Source organism: Chamaea fasciata, unplaced genomic scaffold (assembly GCF_029207755.1).
Source record: "Chamaea fasciata isolate MVZ Bird 193981 ecotype frontalis unplaced genomic scaffold, bChaFas1.0.hap1 SCAF_492, whole genome shotgun sequence".
NCBI lineage: Eukaryota > Metazoa > Chordata > Aves > Passeriformes > Sylviidae > Chamaea > Chamaea fasciata.
Window position 1 is genome coordinate 23,390 of NW_027094577.1, and position 22,822 is coordinate 46,211.

A 22,822-nucleotide genomic window follows, 5' to 3' on the forward strand; every position below is an offset into this window, starting at 1 on the left:
CTCGGGCTGGGGGGCGTGGCCAGAAGTGCCACACAACCTCCATGGCGACATCACACTCCCACCGTTGCCATGGTGACGGTGAAGCTGCTTAGGAACAGACCCCACCCCCTTGGGGGGCTCTTAAAGGGGCAACGCCGGAATTGGAGTGTGGGGACCTCTGAGGGGGTGGGGAAGATTTTGGGGGTACCTGGGGGGGGGGGGGTTAGGGGGCGGGGCAGCTGCAAATGGCCACACCTCCATCTGTGACAGCCCACACGGGTGACAAAGGGTGACAATCACAACACCTTTAATACAACCAGGGCCAGGGGGTGACAATTGGGGTCCCCAAGGGTGACAAGTCACTGTCACTGCCCCCCGGGGTGTGTCACAATCGGTGTCACCCCCGGCACAGGTGGGGTGGCCGATTCCGGTGTCCCCGAGGGTGTCTCAGCCACTGTCCCCGGACAGGTGACACTCGGTGTCCATGGGGACGTCCTCGCTGTTGTCCCCAAGGGGGTGACACTCGGTGCTCCCAGGGAGGTGACAGTCAGCAGTCTCAGTGTCCCCAGGGAGGTGACAATCAGTGGTCTCAGTGTCCCCAGTGATGGGGAGGTGACAATCAGTGGTCTCAGTGTCCCCAGTGACGGGGAGGTGACAATCGCCACTCCCGGAGTCCCCGGGGAGGTGACAATCGTCAATCCCAGTGTCCCCAGTGACGGGGAGGTGACAATCGTCAATCCCAGTGTCCCCAGTGACGGGGAGGTGACAATCGCCAATCCCAGTGTCCCCAGTGACGGGGAGGTGACAATCACCACTCCCGGTGTCCCCAGTGACGGGGAGGTGACAATCACCAAACCCAGTGTCCCCAGTGACGGGGAGGTGACAATCACCAATCCCAGTGTCCCCAGTGACGGGGAGGTGACAATCGTCAATCCCAGTGTCCCCAGTGACGGGGAGGTGACAATCACCAATCCCAGTGTCCCCAGTGACGGGGAGGTGACAATCGCCAATCCCAGTGTCCCCAGTGACGGGGAGGTGACAATCGCCAATCCCAGTGTCCCCAGTGACGGGGAGGTGACAATCACCAATCCCAGTGTCCCCAGTGACGGGGAGGTGACAATCGCCAATCCCAGTGTCCCCGGGGAGGTGACAATCGCCAATCCCAGTGTCCCCAGTGACGGGGAGGTGACAATCGCCAGTCCCAGTGTCCCCAGTGACGGGGAGGTGACAATCGCCAGTCCCAGTGACCCCAGTGATGGGGAGGTGACAATCGCCAATCCCAGTGTCCCCAGTGACGGGGAGGTGACCATCGCCACTTCCGGTGTCCCCGGGGAGGTGACAATCGCCACTCCCAGTGTCCCCAGTGACGGGGAGGTGACAATCACCACTCCCAGTGTCCCCAGTGACGGGGAGGTGACAATCGCCAGTCCCAGTGTCCCCGGGGAGGTGACAATCGCCAGTCCCAGTGTCCCCAGTGACGGGGAGGTGACCATCGCCACTCCCGGTGTCCCCAGTGACGGGGAGGTGACCATCGCCACTCCCGGTGTCCCCGGGGAGGTGACAGCCAGCGGTCTCACTGTCACCACGGAGGTGACAGTCGCCGCACCCAGTGTCCCCAGGGAGGTGGAGGTGACAAAAATCACCGACGGTGACCCCTGGGAGGTGGAGGTGATAATCAGGGATCTCAGCGTCCCCAGGGAGGTGACAATCGCCGCTCCCGCTGTCCCCAGGGCGGTCCCAGCCGCTGTCCTCGGGTCCCCACCACCAGAACTGCAGGCGGATGTCCCCTCCCGGCGCTGGCCCGTCCTCTGTCCCCTCCTGGTCACTGTCACTGTCCCACAGCGCCGGGAAGAGCCGCTGGCCCGAGGCCGTGGCCAGGACAGGGAGCTTGGGGTGGAGGCTGGGGGGGAAAGCCGGGTCAGGATTTGGGGGGGAAATTTGGGGGGAAATTTGGGGGATTTGGGGGGGAAATTTGGGGGAAAAATTTGGGGGATTTGGGGGGGAAATTTGGGGGAAAAATTTGGGGGATTTGGGGGGAAATTTGGGGGATTTGGGGGGGAAATTTGGGGGATTTGGGGGGAGAAATTTGGGGGAAAAATTTGGGGGATTTGGGGGGAAATTTGGAAAATTTGGGGGGGAAATTTGGGGGATTTGGGGGAAAAAAATTGGGGGGAAGATTTGGGGGATTTGGGGGGAAATTTGGGGGATTTGGGGGAAAAATTTGGGGGATTTGGGGGGAAATTTGGGGAATTTGGGGGGAAAATTTGGGGGATTTGGGGGGAAATTTCAGTCAGGATTTGGGGGATTTGGGGGGGAAATTTGGGGAATTTGGGGGGGGGATTTGGGGTGGAGGCTAAGGGGCAAATTTGAGAGATTTGGATGAAAATTTGAGGGATTTAAGTGAAAATTCTGGGGGATTTGGATGAAAATTTAGGGAGGAGGCTGGGTGGGAAATTTGGGGGGATTCAGGGTGACGGGTGCCGAGGAAAGTTTGGGGGAGTCGGAGCAAAGATTTGGGGGATTTGGGGTGGAAATTGGGGGGGGGGGGGGGGGATTTGGTGCAGAAATTTGGGGCAGAGATTTTTTGGGGACGACTTGGGGCAGTTTGAGGGGTTTGGGGTGACCAAGGGGACAACCTGGGGGGGCTCAGACACCCCCAGTTCACCCCGGGGTCCCCTGATATTTGGGGTGGGGTCTCAGGAATTTTGGGAAGCTCCCAGATTTTTTTTTTGGCGTGGGGAGGAGCAAATCCCTGATACCTCCGGGATTTTTGGGGTGAGCGCAGATTTTTTTTGGGGGGGGTCCCCCAATATTTTTTTTTCGGGGGGGGGGTTTACCTGGTGCCGTTGACGCAGTCGCGGAGGGCGCGGAAGCGAAGGAGGGGGGGCAGCTCGGGGGGGTCTCCAGCCCTGGGGGGGCTCAGGGTGTCCCACACGGTGACAAAGCCATCGGTGTCACCGCTGACCACGAACTGCCCCGACCTGGGGGGGGACAGTGACACCCAGGGGTCTGGGACCCCCAAAAATCCCCTCCAAAGGTGACCCAGGGGTCCGGGACCCCCCAAAATCCCCTCCAAAGGTGACCCAGGTGTCCAGGACCCCCCAAAATCCCCTCCAAAGGTGACCCAGGTGTCCAGGACCCCCAAAAATCCCCTCCAAAGGTGACCCAGGTGTTCAGGACCCCCAAAAAATCCCCTCCAAAGGTGACCCAGGGGTCCGGGACCCCCAAAAATCCCCTCCAAAGGTGACCCAGGTGTCCAGGACCCCCCAAAAATCCCCTCCAAAGGTGACCCAGGTGTCCAGGACCCCCTAAAATCCCCTCCAAAGGTGACCCGGGTGTTCAGGACGTCCCCCAAAGGGCCCCGGATTTTTGGGGGGGTCACTCACGGGTCGAGGTCAAAGGTCACGCGCTGGTTGGTGGCCACGCGCCGCGGCAGCGCCAGGAGGGGCTGGTCGGGGGCACGGAGGTCCCAGCACAGGATGTGGCGGTCCTGGGGGGGCGGAGCCAAGCTGGGACACGCCCATCAGGCACTCAACCACCTCCCAGCCCACTAGCCCCGCCCACAAAGCCACACCCAGGGCAACGGGCGACGCCAACCACACCCCAAAGCTTCCCCCTAGAACCACGCCCAGATTTATGCTAATAGCGGGAAGCCACGCCCCTAACACGGAGGGCACACCCACATCCACAAAGCCCTGCCCACCAGGAGGCCACGCCCTCATAACATCCACAGGCCACGCCCACCTTCCTCCCGCCCACGTAGAGCTGATTCCCGCAGGTGCTGAAGCGCAGGTGAGTGGGCGCGGCCGGGAGGCGGGGCCAGAACACCACGGCCCTGCCCCCTTCCAGCGGGTACAGCCCCAGGCTCCGCCCATAGGAGCCGCAGGCGAACAGCGATTGGCGGGGGCTGAAGGCCAGGCAGCCAATCAGGCCTCGCTGGCCCTGCGAGCCGCCTGTGGGGGTGGAGACAAAGCTTAGGCCATGCCCACATCGTTGAGACCACACCCCTTCAATGCCACCCAAGCGCCGCCGCCTTTGTCCACACCCATCAAAGCCACGCCCTCCTATGCCCCACCCATTTAACTACCCCTGCCCATCCTCTTTATGCCCCGCCCATTTGTGCCCCACCCTCAACCCTTAATCCCCAAACCACGCCCCACAGCCCCTCCCCTTTTGCCCTACCCATCAAAGCCACGCCCCCTTTCCCTCAAAATACAGGAGGGGCACTCCCCCTCGTTACCCGCAGGCCCCTCCCCTTCAGACCACACCCATTTAAGCCCCACCCCCCTTTACTCAAACTCCAATCTCCCCCCAATTAATGAGTGAGAACCTCCCCCTCAGATCCCACCCCCTTTCGGCCCCGCCCCCCGGGCCCTCCCACCGCCAGGCCCCGCCCCCCGTTAGGCCCCGCCCCTCACGGCTCAGGGATCTCTCGTGGCTGCTCCTGCCCGGCCGCTCGGTGGGGAACTCGCGGACGGCGCCGTCGAAGCCCCCCAGGAGCAGCGACCCGTCGGGGGAGAAGGCCAGAGAGTGGGGGGCCACCAGCTCGTCCTGGGGGGGCAGCCTGTCACCGGGGGGCCGAAAGCAGCCGGGGACCCCGAAACCAGCGAGGGGACCCCAAAATACAGCCGGGGGACCCCAAAATACAGCCGGGGGACCCCAAAATACAGCCGGGGGACCCCAAATACAGCCGGGGGACCCCAAAATACAGCCGGGGGACCCCAAAACCAGCGAGGGGACCCCAAAATACAGCCGGGGGACCCCAAAATACAGCCGGGGGACCCCAAATACAGCCGGGGGACCCCAAAATACAGCCGGGGGACCCCAAAACCAGCGAGGGGACCCCAAAATACAGCCGGGGGACCCCAAATACAGCCGGGGGACCCCAAAATACAGCCGGGGGACCCCAAATACAGCCGGGGGACCCCAAAATACAGCCGGGGACCCCAAAATACAGCCAGGGGACCCCAAATACAGCCGGGGACCCCAAAATACAGCCGGGGGACCCCAAATACAGCCGGGGGACCCCAAAATACAGCCGGGGGACCCCAAAACCAGCGAGGGGACCCCAAAATACAGCCGGGGGACCCCAAAATACAGCCGGGGACCCCAAAATACAGCCGGGGGACCCCAAATACAGCCGGGGACCCCAAATAAAGCCGGGGGACCCCAAATACAGCCGGGGACCCCAAATAAAGCCGGGGGACCCCAAATACAGCCGGGGGACCCCAAATACAGCCGGGGACCCCAAAATACAGCCGGGGGACCCCAAATACAGCCGGGGACCCAAAATACAGCCGGGGGACCCCAAATAAAGCCGGGGACCCAAAATACAGCCAGGGGCATCCAGGGAGACCCCAAAACCCACCCCGGGGTGACCCCGAAACCCACCCAGGTACAGGGGGGACCCCGAAACCCACCCAGGTACAGGGGGGACCCCGGAACTTCTCCCATCAAAGGGGGTCAGGTGCTCCCAGTTTGTCCCAGTTGCCCACCAGGTGGTTGAGGGCGCGGAACGACCCCCGCAGGCTCCCGTCGAAGGCGTCCCAAAGGTGCACGGGGTTGTCCCGGCAGCTGGAGGCCACCCTGCCCAGTATAAACCAGTATGGACCAGTGCAGACCAGTATAAACCAGTATAGACCAGTACGGACCAGCAGTGACCCCCCAGGAACCTGCCCTGTTCCCAGTACACCCCCACCGGTTCCTCCCAGTAACAACCAGTTACCCTGAGCCCCTGCCGGGCCCCTCCCCTAAGGCCCCCGGGTGCTCCCAGTTCATCCCAGTAACGAGCCAGTGGCATCCCAGCAGCCTCCGTTCTCCTCCCAGTACATCCCAGTCCATTCCCAGTGCCCTCCCAGTCCCCTCCCAGTGCACTCCAGTCCCCTCCCAGTGCTCCCAGTCCATTCCCAGTGCTCCCAGTGCTCCCCAATCCTCTCCCAGTCCATTCCCAGTGCTCCCAGTCCCCTCCCAGTGCACTCCAGTCCCCTTCCAGTGCTCCCAGTCCATTCCCAGTGCTCCCAGTTCCCTCCCAGTGCTCCCCAATCCTCTCCCAGTCCCTCCCAGTCCCCTCCCAGTCCCTCCCAGTGGCTCACAGGCAGGTGGGGGGCTGGTTGGAGTCCATCAGGGGGAACCAGGTGAAGTCGTAGATGGTGTCACCTTCGGCCACCTGCACGGCCGGGAGCTGCGACCCCCCAGTGACCCCTGAGTGACCCCAGAGTGACCCCCAGATCCCCCCAGGACCCCCAGAGTGACCCTGGAGTGACCCCAGAGTGACCCCCAGACCCCCCAAACCCCCCCCAGACCCCCCAATCCCCCCAGAACCCCAGATTTCCCCCCCAGGACCTCCTGAGTGACCCCAGAGTGACCCCCAGATCCCCCCAGGACCCCCAGAGTGACCCCGGAGTGACCCCAGAGTGACCCCCAGACCCCCCAAACCCCCCCAGGGCCCCCAGAGTGACCCCGGAGTGACCCCCAGACCCCCCAAATCCCCCCCAGGGCCCCCAGAGTGACCCCGGAGTGACCCCCAGACCCCCCAAACCCCCCCAGGGCCCCCAGAGTGACCCCAGAGTGACCCCCAGATCCCCCCAGGACCCCCAGAGTGACCCCGGAGTGACCCCGGAGTGACCCCCAGACCCCCCAAACCCCCCCAAAGACCCCCAGAGTGACCCCGGAGTGACCCCCAGACCCCCCAAACCCCCCCAAAGACCCCCAGAGTGACCCCGGAGTGACCCCAGAGTGACCCCCAGATCCCCCCAGGACCCCCAGAGTGACCCCGGAGTGACCCCAGACCCCCCAAACCCCCCCCAGGACCTCCAGAGTGACCCCGGAGTGACCCCAGAGTGACCTCCAGACCCCCCAACCCCCCCCCAGGACCCCCGGAGTGACCCCAGAGTGACCCCGGAGTGACCCCCAGATCCCCCCAGGACCTCCAGAGTGACCCCCCCGCCCTCCCCCCACCATCTCGGGCAGCGGCGCCCCCGGGGGGGGTCCCGGGGGGAAGGGGAGGTCGAAGATCCTCAGGACGTTGTCGTTGCTGCAGGTCAGGATGCAGGAGCCATCGGGGGCCCTGGGGGGGGGACAGGGGTGGGGACCCCCGTTGTGACCCCCGGAGACCCCAAAAACACCCCCCAGGTGGAGGGGACCCCCGGAGACCCCCAGAGACCCCAAAAACACCCCCCAGGTGGGGGGGACCCCCACGTTTGCCCCCCAAAGGGACCCCCAAACCCCTCCCCAGGTAACCCCGACCCCCCCAAACTCTCCCCAAGAACTCTCAATCCCCCCCCCAGGAGACCCCCCCACCAAACCCAACCCCCCATGAGGAGCGGGGAGGTTTTGGGGTGATTTCAGGAGGTTTTGGGGTGATTTTTAAGGGGTTTGGGGTGATTTAAGGAGATTGTGAGGTGATTTAAGATTTTGGGGTGAATTAAGGAAGTTTTGGGGTGATTTAGGGGATTTTGGGGGTGATTTGAAGGGGTTTTGGGGTGATTTAGGGGGTTTGGGGTGATCCAAGGAGTTTTCGGGGCGATTTAAGGAAGTTTTGGGTGATTTAAAGGGGTTTTGGGGTGAATTAAGGAAGTTTTGGGGTGATTTAAGCAGGTTTTGGGGTGATCCAAGGAGTTTTTGGGGTGATTTAGGGATGTTTTGGGGTGATTTAGGGATGTTTTGGGGTGATTTGAAGGGGTTTCGGGGTGATTTAGGGTGATTTGAAGGGGTTTCGGGGTGATTTAAGGATGTTTTAGGGTGATTTGAAGGGGTCTCGGGGTGATTTAGGGATGTTTTGGGGTGATTTAGGGTGATTTGAAGGGGTTTCGGGGTGATTTAGGGATGTTTTGGGGTGTTTTAGGGTGATTTGAAGGGGTCTCGGGGTGATTTAGGGATGTTTCGGGGTGATTTGAAGGGGTCTCGGGGTGATTTAGGGATGTTTTGGGGTGATTTGAAGGGGTCTCGGGGTGATTTAGGGATGTTTTGCGGTGTTTTAGGGTGATTTGAAGGGGTCTCGGGGTGATTTAGGGATGTTTTGGGGTGTTTTAGGGTGATTTGAAGGGGTCTCGGGGTGATTTAGGGATGTTTTGGGGTGTTTTAGGGTGATTTGAAGGGGTCTCGGGGTGATTTAGGGATGTTTTGGGGTGTTTTAGGGTGATTTGAAGGGGTTTCGGGGTGATTTAGGGATGTTTTGGGGTGTTTTAGGGTGATTTGAAGGGGTTTCGGGGTGATTTAGGGATGTTTTGGGGTGTTTTAGGGTGATTTGAAGGGGTCTCGGGGTGATTTAGGGATGTTTCGGGGTGATTTGAAGGGGTCTCGGGGTGATTTAGGGATTTTTGGGGTGTTTTAGGGTGATTTGAAGGGGTTTCGGGGTGATTTAGGGATGTTTTGGGGTGTTTTAGGGTGATTTGAAGGGGTCTCGGGGTGATTTAGGGATGTTTTGGGGGTGCGCGGGGGGCTCTCACCATTTGCAGCCTCGCAGGAAATTCTCGGGGCGCTGCGCGAATTCCTCCCGCGCCCCCCAAACCTCGTAGGGGGGGCGGCCCAGCTCGTACGGGGGGAACCTGCAGAGAGAGGGGGGGGGGGCGTCAGCGACCCCCTCCCCAAAATGAAAAAAACCCCAAAAAAACCCTCTCGGAGAGCCAAAGAACCTCCCTCCCTCCCAAAAAAAATAAAATCCCCCCCAAAAAAACTCACTCGATGGGCGGGGCCGAGTCCTGAGGGGGCGCGGGGACCCCCGGAGCGGCCGCGGGGGGAGGGGCGGGCTCCGAGCCCCCCCCGAACCCCCCAAAATCGTCCTCAAAAAACCCAAAATCTTCCCAAACCCTCCCCCCGCTCCCGCCACAGGGATCGCCGCCCGCGGCCTCCGCCATGACGCGGCGAGGTCACGCCCCCCTCGGCGTCCGCGCGCTTTTCTCGGCCACGCCTCTACGTCCATATATGGAGAGAGGCGCGTTGCTGTTGGCTCCTCCCCCCCGTGGGCGGGGTCTCGGCGTTTCCCGCCAAGAGGGGACTGGCGCGGTTCGGGATCCTGGAGCGGGATCCCAAAATCGGACCCAAAAGGGGTTGGAGGGAGCTGGGGGACCCCAAAATGTCACCTGAGGGGGTCCAGGGCTCTGGGGGACCCCAAATGTCACCTGAGGGGGTCCAGGGCTCCGGGGACCCCAAAATGTCACCTGAGGGGGTCCAGGGCTCTGAGGGACCCCCAAATGTCACCTGAGGGGGTTCAGGGCCCCGGGGGACCCCAAATGTCACCTGAGGGGGTCCAGGGCTTCGGGGGACCCCAAATGTCACCTGAGGGGGTCCAGGGCTCCGGGGACCCCAAAATGTCACCTGAGGGGGTCCAGGGCTCTGAGGGACCCCAAATGTCACCTGAGGGAGTCCAGGGCCCCGGGGGACCCCAAATGTCACCTGAGGGGGTCCACGGCTTCAGGGGACCCCAAATGTCACCTGAGGGGGTCCAGGGCTCCGGGGAACCCCAAAATGTCACCTGAGGGGGTCCAGGGCCCCGGGGGACCCCAAAATGTCACCTGAGGGTTTGGGGGTGCCTAAAGGGGGTCCCCGGAGTGGCTGTGGAGCAACCAATGGGCCGCCATGACCCAACCATGGTCACCGTGACTTAACCATGACCGTTGTCACCCAACCATGGCCGCCATGACCTAACTATGGCCACCACCACCCAACCATGGCCACCGTGACCCAACCGTGGTCACCACAACCCAACTACAGCCATCACAACCCAACCACGGCCACCACCACCCAACCACGATCGCTATGACCCAACCATGATCACCACGACCCAACCATGGCCACCATGACCACCATGACCCAACCATGGCCACCATGACCCAACCACGGCCACCATGACCTAACTATGGCCACCGTGACTTAACCATGATCACCATGACCCAACCATGGCCGCCATGACCTAACTATGGCCACCACCACCCAACCCTGGCCACCGTGACCCAACCATGGCCACCATGACCCAACCATGACCACCATGACCCAACCATGGCCACCACAACCCAACTACAGCCACCACCACCCAACCACGATCGCTATGACCCAACCATGATCACCACGACCCAACCACGGCCACCACAACCCAACCATGGCCACCGTGACCCAACCACGGCCACCGTGATCTAACTATGGCCACCATGACCCAACCACGGCCACCATGACCCAACCACGGCCACCGTGACCCAACCACGGCCACCATGATGTTCCACCACAACCCAACCACGGCCACCATGATGTTCCACCACAACCCAACCATGGCCACCATGATGTTCCACCACAGCCCAACCACGGCCACCATGATGTTCCCCCACATCCCCCTCAAGGTCCCCAGGGCCACCACACCCCGGGGGGATCTCAGAGGGGAGTCCCAGCAGGGTGGGGCCACCGCAGGTGCCCAGGTGTGTCCAGGTGTCCCCAAGTGAGGGCGTTTGGGGTGTCCCCCTCCCCCCCAAAAAGAGCCGCAGGTGAAAACCAGTAAAACTTTTATTAATTTCCCCCAAAATTCCAAATCCCCCGAAATTCGCTTCCCCTCCTCCCCCCCCTCAACAACCCCCGAAAGTGAAAACAGTAAAATAAAGGGGGTGGGGGAGGGGCAAATGACCCGCCCCCCCCAACCCCCAAAACCGCCACCGAACACCCCCCAGCCCCGCCCCCACCCCCCGTCCCCATTAATTAACAATTCCCATAAATTACAGCCCCCCCCACCTGCCCCTCCCCCACCCCAACTGGGGGTTGCCCCCTCTGAACTTGGGGGTCCAGTTGGATTATGGGATTCCCCCTCTGAACTCGGGGGTCTCTCCAACTTTGGGGGTGACCCCAATTTAGGGGACACCCCGAACTGAGCCGCCACCACCTTCTGGTGTCACCTCCCGACTTGGGGGGTCACCCCAACAGTCGGTGGGGACTTTGGGGGGCGACAACCTGTCCCCACTGGAATTTGGGGGTGACAACCCCAACCCCGTTTCAGTTTGGGGGTGACGACCCCGTCACCATTGGGGTCACCCCCAAGAAGACCTGTGGGGTGACAACCCCGTTCCCATACAAATCCGGGTGTCACCCCCACGGCCTGTGGGGTTTTTGGGGGTGACAAAAACCCCGCGCCCCATTGAAACTTGGGGGTCACCCCCAGAGCCTGGAGAGGTTTTGGGGGGGTGACCCCGTATGGACGTGGGGGTTTGGGGGGTGACAATTTGGGGTCACCCCCACAGCCTGTGAGGGTTCAGGGGGTGACAGCCCCGACCCCACACCCATGTGGGGGTCACCCCCACGGCCTGGGGGGTTTGGGGGTGACGACAACCGCGTCCCCACATCGATGTGGGGTTTTTGTGGGGTGTGACAACAACCCCGACCCCACAGATCCCACATCGATGTGGGGGTCACCCCCACGGCCTGAGGGGTTTTTTTTTTTGGGGGGGGGGTGACAACAACCCCATGCCCACATCGATGTGGGGGTCACGCCCACGGGCTGGGGGGTGTTGGCGGGGTGACCCCCTCGCCCCCCCAGTCCCCGCGGGCGGCTCAGTTGTCGTCGTCGCTGTCGTCGGGGCTGATGGCCGGGCTGGTGAGGCTGTAGGTGGGCGACGTGGGGCTGTAGCCGGGCGACGTGGGGCTGTAGGTGGAGCCCTTGGGTGACGTGGGGCTGTAGGTGGGCGAGGTGGGGCTGTACTTGGGCGAGGTGGGGCTGTAGGTGGGCGAGGTGGGGCTGTACTTGGGCGAGGTCGGGGTGTAGACGGGCGAGGTGGGGCTGTAGGTGGGCGAGGTGGGGCTGTACTTGGGCGTGGTGGGGCTGTAGGTGGGCGAGGTGGGGCTGTACTTGGGGGACGTGGGGCTGTACTTGGGCGAGGTGGGGCTGTACTTGGGCGACGTCGGGGTGTACTCGGGGGAGCTGGGGCTGTAGCTGGGGCTGGTCGGGGTGTACTTGGGGGACGTGGGGCTGTAGCTGGGGCTGCTGGGGCTGTAGCTGGGGCTGCTGGGGGTGTAGGTGGGCGACTGCGGGGTGTAGCGGGGGCTGGACGGGCTGTAACTGGGCGAGGTGGGGCTGTAACTGGGCGAGGTGGGGCTGTAACTGGGAGAGGTGGGGCTGTAGTTGGGCGAGGTCGGGGTGTAGTTGGGGCTGGTGGGGCTGTAACTGGGAGACGTGGGGCTGTAACTGGGAGAGGTCGGGGTGTAGTTGGGGCTGGTGGGGCTGTAGTTGGGAGAGGTGGGGCTGTAGCTCGGGGAGGTCGGGCTGTAACTGGGCGAGGTGGGGCTGTAACTGGGGGAAGTGGGGCTGTAACTGGGAGAGGTGGGGCTGTAGCTGGGCGAGGTGGGGCTGTAACTGGGCGAGGTCGGGCTGTAACTGGGAGAGGTCGGGCTGTAGCTGGGCGAGGTCGGGCTGTAACTGGGAGAGGTGGGGCTGTAGCTGGGGGAGGTGGGGCTGTAGCTCGGCGAGGTCGGGCTGTAGCTGGGCGAGGTGGGGCTGTAACTGGGCGAGGTGGGGCTGTAACTGGGCGAGGTCGGGCTGTAGCTGGGCGAGGTGGGGCTGTAGTTGGGCGAGGTGGGGCTGTAGCTGGGCGAGGTGGGGCTGTAGCTGGGGGAAGTGGGGCTGTAGCTGGGGCTCTGCGGGGTGTAGCCGCCCGGTGACCGCGGCTCGTAGGCGGGGGACGTCGGGCTGTAGCTGGGGGACATGGCCCCACCTGCGGAGAGGACACACGGACGTCACCAGGGGGTCGGGAGGGTGTTGGGGGAGCTCAGTTGGGTGTCGTGGGGCTGTTGGAGACACCCTGGAGCCCTCTGGGGTGGTGTCGGGGTGTCGTGGGGCTCAGCGACAGTGTTATTGGGCCGCGTTGGGGTGTCTCAGGGTGTTGTTCGGGCTCACAGGGTGGTGTTGGTTATCTTGGGGTGTTACAGGTTGGTCGGGGTGTTTCAGCCTCTTTTAGGGTGCAGTTAAGTGTGTTTTAAAGGTGTCTGGGGTTATTTGGGGTTGTTCCAGGAATATTTTAGAGTGTTCCAGGGTGTTGTTTAGGGTTACAGGGTGTTTCGGGTTATTTCAGGCTGTTCCAGGGTGTTGTTTAGGGTTACAGGGTGTTTCGGGTTATTTCAGGCTGTTCCAGGGTGTTGTTTCGGGTTACAGGGTGTTCTGGGTTATTTCAGGGTGTTTCAGGGTGTTGTTTCGGGTTCCAGGGTGTTTTTCGGGTGTTCTGGGTTATTTCAGGGTGTTCCAGGGTGTTGTTTCGGGTTCCAGGGTGGTTTTCGGGTGTTTCGGGTTGTTTCAGGGTGTTCCAGGGTGTTTTTCGGGTGTTTCGGGTTATTTCGGGGTGTTTCAGGGCGTTGTTTCGGGTTCCAGGGTGTTTTTCGGGTGTTTCGGGTTATTTCAGGGTGTTCCAGGGTGTTTTTCGGGTGTTCTGGGTTATTTCAGGGTGTTTCAGGGCGTTGTTTCGGGTTCCAGGGTGTTTTTCGGGTGTTCTGGGTTATTTCAGGGTGTTTCAGGGTGTTGTTTCGGGTTCCAGGGTGGTTTTTGGGTGTTTTGGGTTGTTTCAGGGTGTTCCAGGGTGTTTTTCGGGTGTTTCGGGTTATTTCGGGGTGTTTTTGGGGCTGTACTCACCGGGAGAAGGGATGTAGGGGCTGGAGGGTCCGGGTGACCCCGGCGAGCCGGGCGTGGGCGACCAGGCCGGGGAGTAACCGGGGCTGAAGCCGGAGGCGTCGGAGGCGGCGCTGGGAGAGAAGCCGGCCCCTCCCGGGGTCATCCCGCTGCCTGTGGGGGAAACGGGGGCTCAGGGGGATCCCAAATCCAACCCAGGACCCCCCAAAACCCCACCCCAGAACACCCCACACCGCCCCCAGGACACGGAACCGACCCCCCAAACACACCCCCCACCCCAGAACCTTCTAACCCACCTCAGAGCTCCCCCCGCCCCAAAAAACACCCCAATTCACCCCCCAGCATAGCCCAGGACAGCCCGAATTCCCCATTTTACACCCCAAACCCCCTCCCAGTCCCTCCCAGTGCCCCCCAGACTCACCCACGCTGGGGGACCAGGCGCCGTAGGCCGGGGTGGCGCCCTGGTTCCAGGGGGTCATGGCCGGGGACATCCCCCCCATGGGGCTGGGGGCCGAGCCGAAGAACATCCCGGTGGCTGTGGGGACAGAGGGGTCAGCGGCACCCCAAAAATCGGGGGGGGATGTCAACATCTGGGGCACCCCAAAATCCGGGGGACGTCAACATCTGGGGGACACCACGTGACCGGAGCTGGGACACGTTGGTGGCCACGGTGACATTGGGGGCGGGGGGGTTTGTGTCACCACCCTTGGGGTGTCCCCAACTCCTCCCTCATGGACTTCAGTGCCAGAGGAACCCCAAAATCAGAGGGGAACCCCAAAATCCCAGGTGTGTCCCCATCTTCCCGAGAGGACCCAGGTGACCAGGACATGGTGACAGTGGTGGCCACGGTGATGTTGGGGGTCTCCGTGGGTGTCCCCAACTCCCCCCTTGGAGGACCCACACGTTCCAGTCATGGCGGATCCCAAAATCTGTGCGAACCCCAAAACCTGGAGCTGTCCCCTCTCGCCGTGGGACACCCAAAACCACGATGACCTTGAAGGTCTTTGTGTCACCACCCGTGGGGTGTCCCCAGCTCCTCCTGAGGGAGCCAGGCCACCATTCCCAAGGGCTGTCCCTGTTTACCCAGGCTGTCCCTGTGTTCCCAGGGCTGTCCCTGTGTTCCCAGGGCTGTCCCCGGGTGTTTTCCCGGGGCTGTCCCTGTGTTCCCGGGGCTGTCCCCGTGTTCCCGGCTGTTTCCCACGGCTGTCCCCGTGTTCCCGGGTGTTTTCCTGGGGCTGTCCCCGCGTTCCCAGGGCTGTCCCCGTGTTCCCGGGTGTTTTCCCGGGGCTGTCCCCGTGTTCCCGGGTGTTTTCCCGGGGCTGTCCCCGTGCTCCCGGCTGTTTCCCGGGGCTGTCCCCGTGTTCCCGGGTGTTTTCCTGGGGCTGTCCCCGTGTTCCCGCGGCTGTCCCCGTGTTCCCGGCTGTTTCCCGGGGCTGTCCCCGTGTTCCCGGGGCTGTCCCCGTGTTCCCGCGGCTGTCCCCGTGTTCCCGCGGCTGTCCCCGTGTTCCCGGCTGTTTCCCGGGGCTGTCCCCGTGTTCCCGGGGCCGTCCCCGTGCTCCCGGCTGTTTCCCGCGGCTGTCCCCGTGTTCCCGCGGCTGTCCCCGTGTTCCCGGGGCTGTCCCCGCGTTCCCGGGGCTGTCCCCGTGCTCCCGGCTGTTTCCCGCGGCTGTCCCCGGGGGCTCTGGGGACTCACGGCCGCCGACGCCGAGCCCGGGCAGGGCGCTGGGGATCTCCATGCCGTGTTTGCATTTCTCGGCGTCCAGCAGCAGGTCGAAGCAGCCGGTGCCGGCCGGCGCCAGCTGGCCCAGCATGATGTTCTCGGACACGCCCTTCATGGGGTCGCTCTCGCCGTGGGCAGCTGCCTCCATCAGGACGTCCACCTGACAGGAGGGACACCCCGAAATCAGCCCCGAACCCCTAAATCCATCAAAACCCTTCAGAACCCTCGAAAACGTTCCCCACGATGCTCCGTTTGCGGCCCCAAATCCACTCTCCCACCCCAAATCCCACCCCATCTCCTCCAAGGAGCGCTTCACGAGGGGCCCGGTGTCCTGGCGGTTGACGCCGTGACAGGTGACACCCATGAGGTGTCCCCCTGATGTCACACTCCATAAAACCGCCCCCGAACTCCAAACCTCAAACCCCAAAGCCCAAATCCCACCCCAAAGCCCAAATCCCGCCCCAGTTCCCGTTCCCGCACCGTCTCCTCGAAGGAACACTTCATGAGGGGCCCGGTGTCCTGGCGGTTGACGCCGTGCCGGGTGATGGCCATCAGGTGTCCCCTGGAGGTCATGGTGTCGCACAGCAGCGCCAGGTGCCGGTAGTTGACGTAGGAGCCGTCGAAGGAGATGACGTGGTAGAGCTCCCGCTCCAGCGCCTTCCGCACGGCCTCGATCCCCAGCACCTGCCCGGGGCGTGCCGCAGGTGAGGGGCTGGGAGTTCCCCAAAATCCAGGGGTGGGGATTCCCCCAAAACCCAAGAGTTTGGGAATCCCTGAGATCCACAGGGTTGGGAAGGGGCTGGTGGAGATCTCCACCGTGAGAACCCAGGTGTGTCCCTCACCCCCAGGTGTGTCCCTCTCCCCCAGGTGTGTCCCCAGGTGCGTCCCCAGCCCAGGTGACTCACGGTGAAGATCTCCACGATGTCGTTGGACGTGGTCCTCACGGGGTCCACGTCCTTCTCGCTCAGGACCCTCATGAGGCTGACGCCGTCCGTCTCCAGGATCCACTCCTGCAGCGCCTTGAACTCCCCGTCCTCCGTGATGATGATCTTCTTCTTGTTGTCCGTCTGCGGCAGGTGCATGTACACCTGGCCAGGTGGGGACAGGGGGTCACCACGGGGTCGCCAGGGGTGTCCTGAACCTTCTAAAGGTCTCTTAGAACCTCCTGGAGAGCTCCAGGTGCTCCTCAGGACCCCCAGAGAACCTGGTGGTACTCCAAGACCTTCTCAGGTGCGTGTACACCTGGCCAGGTGGGGACAGGGGTCACCACGGGGTCACCAAAGGTGTCCCAGAGCTTCTAAAGGTCTCTGAGAACCAAAAGTCTCCATGGAGGGCTCCAGGTGCTCCTCAGGATCTACCTGGAGATCTGGAGCCCTTCAGAGCACCCAGGTGATCCAGGGACCTTCTCAAGTGCCCCCAGGGACCATCTTGGACCTTCTAAAGGTCTCCTGGAACTTTACAAAGGTCACCATGGAGCTCTCCAGGTGTTCCTGAGGACCTGCTGGACCTCTCCAGGTGTCCCTGGGGACCTCCAGGACCCCTCCAGGTGCCCCTGGGGACCTCCTGGACCCCTCCAGGTGTCCCTGGGGACCTCCTGGACCCCTCCAGGTGTCCCTGGGGACCTCCAGGACCCCTCCAGGTGTCCCCGGGGACCTCCTGGACCCCTCCAGGTGTCCCTGGGGACCTGCTGGACCTCTCCAGGTGTCCCTGGGGACCTGCTGGACCTCTCCAGGTGTCCCCAAGGCCCCACCCAGGTGTCCCTGGGGACCTCCTGGACCCCTCCAGGTGCCCCTGGGGACCTCCTGGACTCCTCCAGGTGTCCCTGGGGACCTCCAGGACCCCCCCAGGTGTCCCTGGGGACCTCCTGGACCCCTCCAGGTGTCCCTGGGGACCTGCTGGACCTCTCCAGGTGTCCCCAAGGCCCCACCCAGGTGTCCCTGGGGACCTCCTGGACCCCTCCAGGTGCCCCTGGGGACCTCCTGGACCCCTCCAGGTGTCCCTGGGGACCTCCAGGACCCCTCCAGGTGTCCCTGGGGACCTCCAGGACCCCTCCAGGTGTCCCTGGGGACCTCCTGGACCCCTCCAGGTGTCCCTGGGGACCTCCTGGACCTCTCCAGGTGTCCCCAAGGCCCCGCCCAGGTGTCCCTGGGGACCTCCTGGACCCCTCCAGATGTCCCTGGGCACCTCCTGGACCCCTCCAGGTGTCCCTGGGCACCTCCTGGACCCCTCCAGGTGCCCCTGGGGACCTCCTGGACCCCTCCAGGTGTCCCTGGGGACCTCCTGGACCTCTCCAGGTGTCCCCAAGGCCCCGCCCAGGTGTCCCCACCTTGCTGATCTGCTCGATGCCCTGCAGGGTCATGTCGGTCAGCATGTTGGACTCGATGCAGCGCAGGAAGACGTCGTCGTCCATCTTGTCCACCACCTCCTCCTCCTGGAAGGTGGACACGGGGCAGGTGAGGCCCAGGCCACCTCGGGTGTCCCCTCAGGTGTGCCCTCAGGTGTGCCCTGGCACCTCCTGCATCTTGTTCTCGTCGCTGTTCATGATGCGGATGCGCAGCACCAGCTTCTCGGCGTTGTCGTCGTTGAAGATGCAGTTGAGGTCGTCGCCGAAGCCTGGCCGGGGTGGGGACAGGGTGAGCCCCCAGCTGACGGCACCCAAGGGACCCTCGGGGTCGGGTGGGAAGGGTCACAGATCCGCCAGGAGCTCCCGGAGCTCATCCCAAAAGCTTCTCAGGTGACTTCAAAACTCAGCCAGCTCACCACAAACCATCTCGAGGTCCCACCCCCCGAACCCTCTGCAGATCACCTCGAACCCTCTCAGGGCAACCCAAAGATCCTCCAAGCCCACCCAGCATCCCCCCAAAAGCTCCTGAGGTGCCTTCAAACCCTCCCTAGATCCCCCAAACACACTCCAAACCCTCCTCAGATCCCCCAAACCCCTCCAGGTGCCCTCAAACCCCCTCCAGGTGCCCTCAAACCCCTCCAGGTGCCCTCAAACCACCTCAAACCACCTTTAGGTCCCTCAAACCCATCCCAAACCACCTCAAACCCCCTCCAGGTCCCCCCAAACCCCCTCCAAGGCCTTCCCCGTGCCCCTCCCCAGCCGGGCCGGCGCACCGGCGTTGATCTTCTCGGCGATCTGCTCCATGGTGAGCTTGCGGTCCGTCATGTGCTTGCGGTCGAGCTCGACGCGCAGCAGCCAGGGCGAGATGCGGCTCACGTCGAAGTCGGGCATCTCGTAGTAGACGTTGACCCACTCCTGGTCCTCGGCCACCACCGTGCTCTGCGGGTTGGGGTCGTAGTAGATGGCCGTGTTGGCCGTCACCTTGCGCAGCGTGGTGTGCTCCAGGCGGCACAGGATGTCCTGGGGGGACAGGGGGACGCTCAGGGGACACTCGGGGGACACTGGGACAGTCAGGGGACATCGGGGACAGTCAGGGGACATTGGGGACATTGGGGACACACAGACACTCAGTGGACATGGGGACATTTCAGACACTGGGGACATTGGGGACACTCAGGGGACACTGGGGACACTCAGGGGACACTCAGGGGACATTGGGGACATTGGGGACACTCAGGGGACACTCAGGGGACACTCAGGGGACATTGGGGACACACAGACACTCAGTGGACATGGGGACATTTCAGACACTGGGGACATTGGGGACACTGGGGACACTCAGGGGACACCGGGGACACTCAGGGGACATTGGGGACAGACAGGGGACATTGGGGACACTCAGGGGACACCAGGGACACTCAGGGGACATTGGGGACACTGAGGACACTCAGGGGACACCGGGGACACTCAGGGGACATTGGGGACAGACAGGGGACATTGGGGACAGACAGGGGACATTGGGGACACTCAGGGGACACTGGGGACACTCAGGGGACATTGGGGACAGACAGGGGACATTGGGGACACTCAGGGGACATTGGGGACAGACAGGAGACATTGGCGACACTCAGGGGACACCGGGGACACTCAGGGGACATTGGGGACACTGAGGACACTCAGGGGACATTGGGGACACGCAGGGGACACCGGGTGTGGCGCGCTCCAGGCGACACAGGATGTCCAGAGGGGACAGAGATCCGGGAACATCAAAGACACGGGAACACAGAGGGGACACAACCCCGCAGCCCACCCCACACCGCCAGGAACGCCCCAAACCCCCAACTCCTCCCAGTGTCCCCGAGGCGTCCCCGGGGTGTCCCCGAGGTGTCCCCGAGGTGTCCCCGGGGTGTCCCCGGGGTGTCCCCGAGGTGTCCCCGAGGTGTCCCCGAGGTGTCCCCGAGGTGTCCCCGGGGCGTCCCCGGGGCGTCCCCAGGCGCCACCTTGGCGCGCTCGGCGTCGCGGGCGCTCTGGCCCAGCAGGAAGACGGTCAGCGACGGCGTTTTGGGTTTCTTGGAGATGTTGATGAGCTCCTTGAGGCGCGGCACGCCCAGGGTGACGTTCTTGGCCGACACGCCGGCGTAGTGGAAGGTGTTGAGGGTCATCTGAGTGGCCGGTTCGCCCAGGGACTGCGCGGCCAGAGCGCCCACCATCTCGCCGGGGTGCGCCTGCGGGGACACGGGGACGGCGGAGTGACGCGGATGGGACAGGAACCGCAGGGGTGACCCCAAACCCGCCAGCAGGGACCCCAAACCCGCCAGCAGGGACCCCAAACCCGCCAACAGGGACCCCAAACCTGCCAAGTGACCCCAAACCCGCCAGCAGGGACCCCAAACCCACCAACAGGGACCCCAAACCCACCAAGTGACCCCAAACCCACCAACAGGGACCCCAAACCCACCAACAGGGACCCCAAACCTGCCAACAGGGACCCCAAACCCACCAACAGGGACCCCAAACCCGCCAGCAGGGACCCCAAACCCGCCAACAGGGACCCCAAACCCACCAAGTGACCCCAAACCCACCAACAGGGACCCTAAACCCACCAACAGGGACCCCAAACCCACCAAGTGACCCCAAACCCACCAACAGGGACCCCAAACCCGCCAACAGGGACCCCAAACCTGCCAACAGGGACCCCAAACCCACCAACAGGGACCCCAAACCCGCCAACAGGGACCCCAAACCCGCCAGCAGGGACCCCAAACCCGCCAACAGGGACCCCAAACCCACCAACAGGGACCCCAAACCCGCCAGCAGGGACCCTAAACCCACCAACAGGGACCCCAAACCCACCAAGTGACCCCAAACCCGCCAACAGGGACCCCAAACCCCCAGACGTGACCCCAAACCCCCCAGACGTGACCCCAAACCCCCCAGACGTGACCCCAAACCCCCCAGATCTGACCCCAAACCCCCCAGACCTGACCCCAAACCCCCCAGACGTGACCCCAAACCCCCAGATCTGACCCCAAATCCCCAGACCTGACCCCAACCCCCCCCAGACGACCCCAAAGCCGCTCTCACGATGGCCTGGTTGAACTTGGACTCGATCTCGCCCAGCAGCCAGTCGAAGGCCTCCCCGCTGAGGCGGAACTCCTCCACCATGCGGCGGCTGCAGAGCGTGGAGCGCAGGTGGATGTTGAAGAGCAGCGTGGCGTTCTCCTGCGCCTGCCGGCTCAGCGGGTCCTCCCCGTTCACGATCACCAGCTTGCGGCTCAGCTCCTTCACCCCTGCGGGGACGGCGGGCTCGCAGGGGGGCCCAGAACCTTCCAGAGCGTCCCCACACCCGTCCCGGCTTCCTGAGGGTCTCCAGAACCTTCCAGAGCGTCCCCACACCCGTCCCGGCTTCCTGAGGGTCTCCAGAACCTTCCAGAGCGTCCCCACACCCGTCCCGGCTTCCTGAGGGTCTCCAGAACCTTCCAGAACATCCTCCTGGCTTCTTGAGGGTCTCCAGAACCTTCCAGAGCGTCCCCACACCCGTCCCGGCTTCCTGAATGTCCCCAGAACCTTCCAGAACATCCTCCTGGCTTCTTGAGGGTCCCCAGAACCTTCCAGAGCGTCCCCACACCCGTCCCGGCTTCCTGAATGTCCCCAGAACCTTCCAGAACATCCTCCTGGCTTCTTGAGGGTCTCCAGAACCTTCCAGAGCGTCCCCACACCCGTCCCGGCTTCCTGAGAGACTCAAGGACCTCCAGAACCTTCCTGAGGAACCCCAGACCCATCCCGGCTTCCTGAGGGTTTCCAGAACCTTCCTGAAGGACCCAGGGACCTCCAGGACCTTCCTGAGAGACTCAGGGACCTCCAGGACCTTCCTGAGGGACCCAAGAACCTTCTTGAGGGATTCAAGGACCTCCAGGACCTTCCTGAGGAACCCAAAAACCTCCAGGACCTTCCTGAGAGACTCAGGGACCTCCAGGACCTTCCTGAGGGACCCAAAAACCTCCAGGACCTTCCTGAGAGACTCAGGGATCTCCAGGACCTTCCTGAGGGACCCAAGAACCTTCCTGAGGGACCCAAGAACCTTCTTGAGGGATTCAAGGACCTCCAGAACCTTCCTGAGCAACCCAAGAACCTTCTTGAGGGATTCAAGGACCTCCAGGACCTTCCTGAGGGACCCCAGACCCGTCCCGGCTTCCTGTGGGACCCAAGGAGCTCCAGAACCTTCTTGGGGGTCTCCCCAACCTCATCAGAGCGTCCTGAGGGTCCCCAGGACTCCCCAGGACTCCCCTGGGGTCCTTGGAGTCCCCTCAGAACCTTCCTGGGGGGCTCAGGGTGGTCCCAAGTCCCCCCGGGACCTTCTTGGGGCTCCCCACGTGTCCCCCGGGAGCTTCCCGAGTCCCTCGGCGGGTCCCAAGCCCCCCCAGATGTTCTCCAGGGGTTTCCAAAGGGGTCTGGGGGTCGCCCACTCACCCTCCACCACCTTGACGGGGTGCAGGTCCGAGGGCAGCCGCGAGTTGATATGGAAAATCTTCTGCGCGTTCCAGATCATGCGCAGCAGGTTACAGGGGAGCACCACCTGGGGGGTGAAAACGGGGTCAGAGGTCAAAAAGGGGAGTCGGGAACTCCAGAAATGGGGTTGGAAAACCCAAAAATGGAACCGGGAACCCCAAAAATGGAACCGGGAACCCCAAAAATGGGGTTGGAAAACCCAAAAATGGAACCGGGAACCCCCAAAATGGGGTCGGGAACCCCAAAAAATGGGATTCAGGAACCCCCAAAAATGGGGTCGGGAACCCCAAAAATGGAACCAGGAACCCCAAAAAATGGGGTCGGGAACCCCAAAAAATGGGGTCGGGAACCCCAAAAATGGAGCCGGGAACCCCAAAATGGGGTCGGGAACCCCAAAAAATGGGATTCGGGAACCTCAAAATGGGGTCGGGAACCCCCAAAATGGGGTCGGGAACCCCAAAAAATGGAGCCGGGAACCTCAAAATGGGGTCGGGAACCCCAAAAATGGAGCCGGGAACCCCAAAAATGGAACCAGGAACCCCAAAATGGGGTCGGGAACCCCAAAAAATGGGAGTCGGGAACCCCAAAAATGGGGTCGGGAACCCCAAAGAGAGAGTCGGGAACCCCAAAAATGGGGTCGGGAACCCCAAAAAATGGGGTCAGGAACCTCAAAATGTGGTCG

The 22,822-nt window shown here is 62.9% G+C and overlaps 2 protein-coding genes across 2 annotated transcripts in view; both read right to left on the reverse strand.

The window, feature by feature from the left end:
- Nucleotides 1-269: 269 nt before the first annotated feature.
- WRAP53 (WD repeat containing antisense to TP53) lies at nt 270-8,834 on the reverse strand. Its single transcript, XM_066208839.1, has 10 exons — nt 8,659-8,834; nt 8,427-8,525; nt 6,937-7,045; nt 6,072-6,160; nt 5,475-5,565; nt 4,398-4,530; nt 3,724-3,932; nt 3,366-3,469; nt 2,817-2,960; nt 270-1,879 (listed from the first exon to the last, which is right to left on the reverse strand). The coding sequence occupies exons 1-10, from the start codon at nt 8,832-8,834 to the stop codon at nt 427-429; spliced, it is 2,607 nt and encodes an 868-aa protein (XP_066064936.1). The 3' UTR covers nt 270-426.
- A 2,583-nt stretch (nt 8,835-11,417) lies between these two features.
- LOC136305563 (DNA-directed RNA polymerase II subunit RPB1) overlaps nt 11,418-22,822 on the reverse strand; it is a 38,617-nt gene continuing 27,212 nt past the window's right edge. The window contains exons 18-29 of the mRNA XM_066208837.1: nt 22,102-22,207; nt 20,716-20,921; nt 19,632-19,856; nt 18,405-18,651; nt 17,800-17,900; nt 17,614-17,718; nt 16,193-16,375; nt 15,768-15,971; nt 15,261-15,447; nt 13,989-14,102; nt 13,571-13,720; nt 11,418-12,662 (exon numbers count right to left, since the gene is read on the reverse strand). Coding sequence (XP_066064934.1) covers nt 11,506-12,662; nt 13,571-13,720; nt 13,989-14,102; nt 15,261-15,447; nt 15,768-15,971; nt 16,193-16,375; nt 17,614-17,718; nt 17,800-17,900; nt 18,405-18,651; nt 19,632-19,856; nt 20,716-20,921; nt 22,102-22,207 — 2,985 coding nt within the window. The 3' untranslated portion in view covers nt 11,418-11,505. The remainder of the gene's footprint in view (nt 12,663-13,570; nt 13,721-13,988; nt 14,103-15,260; nt 15,448-15,767; nt 15,972-16,192; nt 16,376-17,613; nt 17,719-17,799; nt 17,901-18,404; nt 18,652-19,631; nt 19,857-20,715; nt 20,922-22,101; nt 22,208-22,822) is intronic.

Excerpts from the sequence above, each read along its gene's own strand:
- WRAP53 (XM_066208839.1), bottom strand. The coding sequence starts at position 8,834 with ATGGCGGAGGCCGCGGGCGGCGATCCCTGTGGCGGGAGCGGGGGGAGG. Across the intron at positions 7,046-8,426 it reads TTCCTGCGAGGCTGCAAATG|GGCCCCCGATGGCTCCTGCA; the intron begins GTGAGAGCCCCC and ends TCCCCCCCCCAG. Across the intron at positions 3,933-4,397 it reads CCACGAGAGATCCCTGAGCC|GCGGCTCGCAGGGCCAGCGA; the intron begins GTGAGGGGCGGG and ends CCACCCCCACAG.